Source organism: Salvia miltiorrhiza, chromosome 7 (genome assembly GCF_028751815.1).
Source record: "Salvia miltiorrhiza cultivar Shanhuang (shh) chromosome 7, IMPLAD_Smil_shh, whole genome shotgun sequence".
Classification (NCBI taxonomy): Eukaryota; Viridiplantae; Streptophyta; class Magnoliopsida; order Lamiales; family Lamiaceae; genus Salvia; species Salvia miltiorrhiza.
In genome coordinates, this window is record NC_080393.1 from 48,432,522 (window position 1) to 48,442,621 (window position 10,100).

The 10,100-nt window shown below is 40.2% G+C and overlaps 1 protein-coding gene and 1 long non-coding RNA gene across 5 annotated transcripts; both read right to left on the reverse strand.

Annotated features, from left to right (window-relative positions):
* Positions 1-3,207: 3,207 nt before the first annotated feature.
* On the reverse strand, positions 3,208-5,978 carry LOC130994585 (uncharacterized). Of its 4 annotated transcripts, XR_009091810.1 has the most exons (7): positions 5,581-5,977; positions 5,180-5,293; positions 4,729-4,827; positions 4,218-4,294; positions 3,944-3,994; positions 3,711-3,755; positions 3,208-3,450 (listed from the first exon to the last, which is right to left on the reverse strand). It is a non-coding gene; the product is annotated as an uncharacterized LOC130994585 (long non-coding RNA). The 4 variants fall into 4 exon arrangements; XR_009091812.1 differs by having other exon boundaries at positions 4,729-4,855; positions 5,180-5,978; XR_009091809.1 differs by having other exon boundaries at positions 5,180-5,977.
* A 1,898-nt stretch (positions 5,979-7,876) lies between these two features.
* Positions 7,877-8,748, reverse strand: LOC130994318 (uncharacterized). The gene is made up of 2 exons (XM_057919364.1): positions 8,551-8,748; positions 7,877-8,461 (listed from the first exon to the last, which is right to left on the reverse strand). The coding sequence occupies exons 1-2, from the start codon at positions 8,746-8,748 to the stop codon at positions 7,877-7,879; spliced, it is 783 nt and encodes a 260-aa protein (XP_057775347.1).
* Positions 8,749-10,100: the final 1,352 nt, after the last annotated feature.

The following is a 10,100-nucleotide window of genomic DNA, read 5'->3' on the forward strand; positions in this document are numbered from 1 at the left end:
AACGGCACATGTAACACAGCTTAAGTTTCTCTAGTAATTAATGGAATGAAGTTCAAAATTAGACATGCATCACTGGGCCAAAGAGAGAGTCCAAAACAGGCCTTGACTAATTATTTGGTGACTAATAAGAACAAATGGTCAAGGCTTCAAAAATGGCTCACTAGGGGTTAATGTATGGGTAGGCAATGAAACGCAGGCCAAATGGGCTTTCCTAGTGCCTTTTATCATTTGTCACATATGACACACTTAATATCACGACCTCATGAACATCAAACCACTCAAAAAGGAATATAGTAGAGAGTGCTCTACTCTATTAAGCTCAAATCTCACTTATGTGTGGTTTTTACTCACTTATTGCCTTACTTCATCATCCCAATTTTCATCTAATAAAGATTCATCCATAAAATCACAATTCTTCAATTCCAAAAGTATCAAGTCATCTACTTCATCACAAAGTGCAACTTGGCAGCATGCATACACAAAACTAACAAACCAACACTCACTTGACTAACATGTTAGACAACATAGTGACTCAACATAGACACACAAAAACAAAGACACATCCCCATCCTCACACTTAGACGTTGCTTTCCCTCAAGCAAACAAGAAAAAACATAAAAAAGGGAAGCACACAAAATACTAACAAAAATACAAGACAAAGAGAAACAAAAAGAAAAATCAAACACAAGGGAAGGACATCACCGTGTACGCTGCCTTGTGGAGATGCCGGCAGAGGGCCAAGGGCGGCGGTTCTGGAGGGGGTCACGGCGGCGGCGGTGTTTCAGGATGAGAGATGCGGATGGAGATGGAGGGCGGTAATGGAGGCTGGTGGTGGTGATTTCCAGATGCAGATGAAAAGATATGATGGCTGGAACAGGGAGGTGTTGGATTGTGGAATTGGAGAGCAGCGGCGAGTGCAGGTTGGAGATGGAGGCCGGAGGTGTGTGGCTGCGGCGGCGGTTCTAGAGTGGGTTTTGGAGGAGGTGGAATTGAGAGGAAAACGATGGGGGGAATTTTGACTAGGTCAAACCCTCCATCAAATCCCAGAATTGTAGTTGACTCCACCACACTTAGCATAGTGTCCAATTCGACCCCAAATTCTTCAAAATCTGCAAAATGACACCCAAATCCTACCTCTTTCAAGTCTACCTTCGATGGTTATAAACATGCATTTTTACCTCTTGGTGTGTCATTTTTTATGTTTAGTTATGAGGATTTTGTGTGTTTGATGGTTTATTTGAGCTTATATTGATTTATGGTCAAGAACTTGTCACTTGCTTGTTGTTTGAACGAATTTTCAGAAATAATGAAGCAGAATTTAGAAGAATTGGCTGAAATACAAGTTGTAGTTCGTCTCGAGAGGAGTTCGTGAGTGCAAACAGATCATAAATTGGAGTTCAGACGAGGGAGAACGAGCCAAAACAAAACTGCTGCGGAAAGCTGTCAGGACCTCGTCGAGAATTCGGCGCCTCATGCGGGCTGGGCGTGCGGCCGCGTCTCGGGCCGCGTGACAGCACAGATTTTGCGCGATTTTTCTATTATTTCAGCTATTTTTCGATCCTACACGGTTTTGACCTATATTTTGAGACCTAGGGCATATAAATACTCCCCAAGAACTCATTCTCCAGAACTTTTATCACCTTTCATCATATTTTTACTTTTCCTGAGAGCTGAGAGAGACGGAGAACGGAGCCAAAGCAAGAACTGAAGATTCTCGATTCTACTACGATTTTATTGTTGAATGTTTACAGTTTTATTGAGATATTGATTTTTAGTCATATGTTTATGTGTGGCTAAAAATCCCTCTTTCCCAGGGTTTAGGGAGTAGACATGATTTGAATTTCTGACTGTTTGATTCAATTAATTGAGATTGTAATTTTTTTTTATGTTCTTGTTATAATTGTTTGCTTTATTGCTTGATCACCAATTTAGCATAATCATAGGTTTTAATTTGAGATCGGGAGATGATGATTATTACTTGAACTAAGAACATAGAACACATTTATTTTAATTCTAAAGGGAATTGATACTTGTGAGGGCATTAATCCTAGGAACTTTTAGGAGTTACATGTTAGAAGTGTGATCCAGGGATGGTAGCCTTGCATGTAATCAACGGTTTGTATGCCACGGGAGTGGGTATGAACTAGCTTAGAGATTGCCTTAGGAATCATCTTATTAATTGAATTGAACATATTAGTTAGGAGAATCTGTTGAAACCTTTGCCTTGGGAAATATTCTCTTATCTATTTCTCTGTTTCGCAGCTTGATTTATTTTCTTTCCTACTGTTTATTTATTTTGTTCTTTACAACAAAAACTCGTAATTTTGTTTGTCCAGATAGAGTAGAATAATCTATGATAGGCATTGATAATAATTAGTCTCTGTGGAATACGACATTGCTTGCTACTGTACACAATTGCAACCGTACACTTGCAGCGTGTCAAATAAAATTAGCGAACAAGTTTTTGGCGCCGTTGTCGGGGACTGATTTTTATCAGTACTATCTGTTAATTATTTGATACTAATCTGGATTTTTATTTTTTGTTTTTTTTATTTTTATTATTTTTATTTTTCTCTTGGTTCTTATTTTTTGGTTCTGGAGTTCTTCCAGGTAATGCATGAGCAGCTATGGAGATTTTTTATAGCATGGGCACTACATGCTATCAATGGCCAGCCGAGAGGGTATATTTGGAGAATGTTGCTGCCACCACAAATTGTGATTCAGTTACTTTGTTAGCCACTCAAATCCACTACTACAAATTCGCTCATAGATAACGGATTTTATCCGTTATCTATGTGTGAAAACTGCCGTAATATATAGTGGTGTAATGTATGTGGAGTTCATACATAACGGAGATTTAAGCGTTATCTATTCTATTATACATAACGGTTTTTCATAAATATATAACGCTCAAAATCCATTATCTAAATAATTATACATAACGGTTCCAACCCGTCAAGAAAGTTAAACTTCACCGTTATGTATACATATATACATAACGATTGTTTATATATAAATAACGTTTTATATCCGTTATCTATAGTATTATACATAACGGTTTTAACCGTTATCTTTGTCATAACACATAACAGTTCTTTACCGTTATGTATGCCAACTATAGTTTTTAGCATATTTTTAATACTTTTTCTCAATTTTTCTGTTATTTATCTAAAAAAATGAATAAATAAACTTAAAACAACAAAATGATAAAACCATCAATAACATATATTGTATATATCACAAAACATTCATACATAATGTTTTGAGCCCAACTCAAAAAAAAAAAAAAAAAAAACTAGGGCTTCCGTTGCCTTCTAAAACCAGCACCTCTCTATAAACTCTGTAATCTTGTATCTTATCCTTCAACTATATAACTGTTGAGCTGCTCGCGACCGCAGAGTGAAGAATACCTTCTGAAGCTGAGTCCAGTTGGGGTTGAGAAATATACAGCTGCACAGAAATAAACAAAAAAATGAGACATGATAAAATTAAGCAATTCTTGCAACTGCTATAAAAACACATTTCTAAAAAACTTACATCTCCATAGAAACATCAATGGTGGAAAATAAACATCTAAATTCATTAAGTAATCACAACCATTACAAAATAATAATGAGAGAACTGATTATAAGATGAATTCTGCAGTATATGTGATACCAATATTTATAATCATGTCAAATGCAGAATTCTTCTAGCTCAAGTTTAATCACCTGCAAAGTGTCAGCCGCCTTGTTTAGATCAAGTTCACCATATGACTGAAAATCATAAATCCAAGAGTCATAACCAACAGTGATGTTAGAAAAAAGGGAAATTACCTAGCACTAGAAGGAAAAACTAATGATGCTAGAAAAAAAATATCTAAAGTATTTAATTAAAGAATTAAGTACTTGGTTTCTACATTTTTTTTAGTTCAGGCTGTCAAAGAGAGCAACAGTACACTTACCAGAGCCATGGCTTCACAGGTCCAATCACTCACTTTCTCAATTCAAAGAATCTAAATAAAAAATAAAAATCAAAAGCAATCACAGAAACTAAACCACTATAAATCAAAAAAAATATAGCTCGAGTTACACATTTCATGGGAGTAACTTTGAAATAAACATATATTGGAAAGAAAATCGATAAGAACAAAGACAATGATCGTCTTCGTGCTATGTAGAAATTACTCGTGTGTATAAAGTAAGCATGATTTGCAGTATGTAAGAAGCAGAACTTACTGGGCACATTCAGCGAGTTTGCTTAGATTTTGATTATCCAAAATAGCCAATATCAATTTCTTGTTCTCGTCGAGGTACTGCAATCATGAGTTGTTAATAATACCCTATATAACGTAAACGGACTTACTACAACAAATTAAACCAGCTCCAACACTAAAAAATGCATCCAATACTTATCGTAACCAGCGTTTGCAGTCTACACAGGCTGGAATCGACACAGAAAAACTAAAGTTAAAGAAATATATATAAAAGCCAAAAGACCAGACAAATTGAATAAAACCACAAGTGCAGAATTACTAACCACTGATCTTGGATCAAATATATGCCTAGAAAGATCACACAGCATGGGAAACTAATAATTGCTAGATTCATCAGCAGAGAGTTTGATTTAAATAAGAAAATAAATAATAGTGAACAACTAAGGCTACACACGATGTTTCTCATTTGAAAAAGTACAGATTTATATAAAATCCACAAAATCATTCCAAATTAGTAATACTTGAAATCATACCTATAAAGACGAATCTCTGATATGTATAGGAGACCATCTCCATCGTCTCCACTTATTTTATTTCGCATCTCCATTGTCGCCGCTTTCTTCTTCGATCGACTGTATTGGAACTTATTAACAAGAAGATCTAATGAACCGAATACTAGTTAGAGACCTGATTTGTTTATCAACCTATATATAAAATAGCGGAAAAAGGCAAAGGTACAAACGGGCACGTAAACCAAACATTAGATTTCAAAAATATTATTTTCGAAAGATAGAAAGCAGGTTTCTATTATGTTGGAACTCAACTTAATTCAACAAGAAACTCAGTAGCACTCACAAATATAACCAAGAATCACTAACAATGAATCATGTGAGTCCTCACTACAAGACTAAAATGCCAAAGTGGAAACATACTGGATTAATATAATTTGCAAAAGATTAGAATTTTATGGAAAGTCTAACATACCACAATCTCTTCCAGCTCCTCTTTTGCCTCGTCAACACCAGCAACATCAGCAAATGTAATAGTTTCCCTTTGTTCAGAAGCAAATGTAACTGCAGGCTTCAAGAGAGAAGGCACCTGATTCAAGGCAGAAGCAAAACGTTTCACTTAATTGGGGAAAATTGCACACAAGTTTCATCTAGTTTCATCAGTTAATATAGATCAAGCCTGCAGTTACAAGGATAAGTGTGGCAAGAGTCCAAAGTCAATTAGCAGAATTGAAGTTCGAAAATTCATCAGAATCCACAGAAGTAATCCAGAAAAAACAAAAGTAAAAAATAAAACTATTCAATAATTCAATTTTTCAATCTGAGGAAAAGCTTTCGGCTTAACACCAATTTCGATCTGTTTACTCCTCCCCACACCTAGGGTACAGGCCGGCAGCCGCGCCGGAAGGGGAAGTCGGGTAGGGGGTAGTCGCCGCTGGAAACTGGAAGCCGGAAGGGGGTAGTCGCCTCCGCCTCCAAGGACGACGCCTGTCGCCTGGGCTGCCGCCGGAAGGGGGCCTTCTTCTCGCCGCTAGAAACTGGAACCGAGAAGGGGGTAGTCGCCTGGGCTGTCGCGTCGCGGAAGGGGAGACGCCCGGCCCAGCCTGGGTAGTCCGCGACAGGCGGACGACACGGCGACGACGGGTGGACGACGGCACGGCGCGGCGCTGGACGGAAGGGAGGGACGAATGAGAGGCTGAGAGTGAGAAGAGCGGCGCGGGTAGGAATAAGGAGGAGTTGAGTTTCAGATGTGTTAGGGTTTAGGGTTAAAATTAGAAAATTAATTATATTATAAAATATAAATATATAATAAAATATTAATAATGTTTGGTATTTAGGTTTTTAATAATGTTTTCAGATTTTAATAATATTTTGTTTCACTTTTATAATAATGTTTGGTATTTAGGTTTTTAATAATGTTTTGTTTCACTTTTATAATTAATCAATTTTTCGTATTTAGGTTTTTAATAATCTTTTCAGATTTTATATAACTGTTACTTAATGAAAAAAAAATGTTATGAGTTTTTAATTTTTCAAAGTCTATATTTACAAATAGATTCAAATTTTAGAATAAATAATTTATTTTTTATTTTTAAATACTCCCTCCGTCCCAATATTCAAGTCTCCTATTCCTTTTTGGGCCGTCCCAATATTCAAGTCTCCTTTCCCTTTTTGGCAAAAATTAAGATACAATTAGTTGAATTAACAATTCTCTCTCTCTCCCTATCTATTGCCTATCTATCTCTCACTCTCACTCTCTCTCTCTCTATCTCTATCTTCGTCCCCTCTCTCTGAAATCAAGCGCCGCCCGCTTCTGTGGGAAAACCCTAAGGCTCGTCGTCTTCCTCCATTCTTTGAGTCCGCCGCCTTTCTCCGTTCTTCTCCTCCGCCGTGATGAACCCTTCGTATGGTTGGAAGGAATATCTGAGCGACGAAGTCATTCCCGACACCGAAGATTCTCTGTCGTTGTGGGGTGATCCACCGCCCGTGTTTTTCCCTTTCTCCCTGTCGGAGACGTTGCCGGCGTCGCCTGAGGAGCGTGGTGGTGGCGCGTCAGAGAGCGAGGGCGTCCGAGAGTATGAGGTACCTGATACTCCTTCTCCTCCGTTTCGACCTCCGATCATCCGACGGCCCGCAAGGATGAAAACGAGAATGAGGTCTGGCGAACTCGGGGATTTCGACCTTCTCTGTCATGAAGCTTGGGGATCTGACTTTCTGAGCGAGGAAAACCCTAGAGGTCTGGCGATCTCGGAGGAATTGGAGGCGAACTCGGAGGAATTGGAGGCGATCTTGGAGGAACCGAACGAGTGGTGGCCCACTGCATCCAAAGCCCACCTACGGATGCTCGCACATATGTTCCCAATTCTGTTTCCGGTGAGATCTTTCCTTGGGCTCATGCTTATTTCTGCTTGGGTGATTCCCAAATCTGTTTTCCCTGATTAATTTTGGGTGATTCCCAAATATGTTCATGATTATTTGTGCTTGGGTGATTCCCAAATATGTTCCCAATTCTGTTTCGGGTGATTCCCAAATCTATTTTCCCTGATTAATTTTGTGCTTGGGTGATTCCCATTCTGTTTCCCCTGATCTATTTTGTGCTTGGGTGATTCCCAATTCTTGGTGGCTGCATGCAAGAGCACTAGGGTTTGTTGGTTGGCAATTGGATCTGAAATGATATAAACATGCTCTGATTTTGCCACTATGATGGTTAAATGTGCTGTCTGTGCTTTGTGTGTTCGTGTGCTTACGTTGTGATGTGTAGTTGGCTGCCATCTTAATTGTTGGGTGTGTAGTTGGCTGCCATCTTAATTGTTGTGATGTGTAGTTGGCTGCCATCTTAGTTGTTGGGTGTGTAGTTGGCTGCCATCTTAATTGTTGTGATGTGTAGTTGGCTGCCATCTTAATTGTTGGGTGTGTAGTTGGCTGCCATCTTAATTGTTGGGTGTGTAGTTGGCTGCCACATTCATTAATGCACTATATCTTCATGTAGGCCTTTACAAAAAATAAGCCTATCTATGTGCCCTACTACAGATTCTAAACTGCACTATATCTTCATGTAGGCCTTTACAAAAAACTGCACAAAAAACATTTTGGTCTTGCAGATGCTAAACTGCACTATACCTTCAGTTTGGCCTTTACAAAAACTGCACAAAAACCCTTCTAGATGATAGCTTTAATCAAGCAACATCATGGCATTGAAAAGTTCTTCAATGCCATCCATATTTGCTTCATTAATGCCTAATCTATCCATTAGCTCTTCTAGTCCTTCCTCTGCACCTTGATCTTTCAAATACTTCATGCTTTGTGTGACAAGTTCATGGGGGACTTCCAAACTTGTTGGAAGCAAATCTTGTCTAATCAATGCCCCTTTCTTCATATGTGGCAGCTTATAACAGTTATTGCCCTTCACCTTCATGATCTCCAACATGCAACCTTGTAAGCTTAAGAAAACACAGTTTAAAGCCATTGGATCTAGGTCTTCATAAGCTTTATGCACTGCATTCACTAAATCATCAACATCACTGCATGCAATTTCAGTTTGTAGGCTTTGAATGGCCCTAAAAAACCCAAGGTCATTGATATTGGTGTCGGGTGAGTTTGGAGGTTGATTCACAATGTTGATATTGAAACCATCACGTGTGGCAGCCTCTCTAAACTCCAAGTCATCATTGCAAATATGTGGTCTTGCATTATCTTGTTGAATAAACACATCTTTGCTTGCAAAAGAGGGCCACTTGGTTATGATGGCAGGCACAATCTGTTGTTTTACATAAAAAAAAGCATGCAAATGGTCAGTTCTTTGATGTTGACAATCTGCATTCACTAATTGATGCATATAGGCATTACCTTGTTGATGAAAAAGTCTCTCATAACTGGTTTGCTCACACTTTCTATGGGCTTTTGCTCTAGAGTTCCAGCCACCCTGTTCTTACTTGATCTTTTTGCTGCCACCATCTCTGTAAATGGGAATATGCCTATCTTCCCATCAAATATAATGCTGCCATCTGCAGCAAATAGTGGCCGGCACACTGCAGATATGAACATCACCTTTTTTATGAAGTTCTTGTTCTTGCATGTTCTATGTGGTTTGACTCAACTCAAACACTAGTGAATTGACTGGCAATCGTACGAGGTCAATTGCAGTGGGCAAGCTAACCCAAGTCGTCTCTCAAGGAAGATTCAACAGGGCACCTAATCGTGTCGCACACAAAAAGCAATAAATCCTAAACACTCTAATCAGATTCACGCTGGCACACTCTTAAACTAAAACAGAAATTAAATAAGCTCTGTAAATTTACCTAGGCATGAAATAAATAAGCATGTAAAATTATCTAATGCAGAATTTATAGAAAGCATATAAATTATCTAGGCACAGATTAAACGGCGTAAGATTATCTAAGGTTTTAAACTAAGAGCATTAATTCAATCATAAACCATTTCAGTAAACATTAATTATCTAGACAAGAATAAAATCACTTACAGTAAAGCCGATCCTGAAAATAAATCTCTAGCTACGAATTATCTAGGCGTAAGGATAAATTCTCAACGCAAAATAACCCTAACTAAGAAAACAGGAAACCCTAACTATGAACTGCGTCTAGAAATGGAACTGCCGCTTTTTGGAGAGCGGAAGAATGAATGATCGATAACCCTAGAATTGAGAAGCCTCGCCCTTTTATATCCAAAAATAAAACACGCCAATAGCTTCTTTAACACTGCATCCGGGACACGTGGCAATCTTTAACTGGAGCAAAAGAGACTAAAATAGGGTGAAGCTTGGGTTACACACGGGCGAGAGCCTTGGCACGCGGCGAGGGCTCGCTTGGGCGAGGGAATGAGGTGCCTCGGCGAGGCAGGGCCAAGCCTGGGCGCTGAGAGGCTGGATCGGCGAGGGGGGCTGCAGCTCAGCGCGGAGTGAAGACCCTCGGCGCTGGGGGCTGCAGTACGCGGGCGAGGAGCGAGAGCGTGCGGCGAGGGGGCTGCTCCTCGGCGAGCAGTTGGGCGAGGAGGCTGCTGTACGCGGGCGAGGAGCGAGAGCGTGCGGCGAGGGGGCTGCTCCTCGGCGAGCAGTTGGGCGAGGAGGCTGCTCCTCGGCGAGCAGTTGGGCGAGGCCAGGGGGCTGCCTCGGCGATGTGGGGCAAGGGCCTAGGGAGGCCTCGGCGAGGAGGGCTGCTGAAGCGGCGATGGAAGGTGGCGAGGAGATGAAGGCCTCGCCGAGCTCAGTACAGGTCCTCGGCGACCTAGATTGGGAGATCGCCGAGGGAGTGGCGAGGAGATGAAGACCTCGACCTAGCAGTGTTGAGAGATCGGCGATCTACACGGCGAGCTCTCCAAGGCATCGGCAATCTGGAATAAGACTCGGACTCGGATGTAAGCGTGAGTACACGGGCGCATGC

Excerpts from the sequence above, each read along its gene's own strand:
- LOC130994318 (XM_057919364.1), bottom strand. The coding sequence starts at position 8,748 with ATGTTCATATCTGCAGTGTGCCGGCCACTATTTGCTGCAGATGGCAGC. Across the intron at positions 8,462-8,550 it reads GAGACTTTTTCATCAACAAG|ATTGTGCCTGCCATCATAAC; the intron begins GTAATGCCTATA and ends GTAAAACAACAG.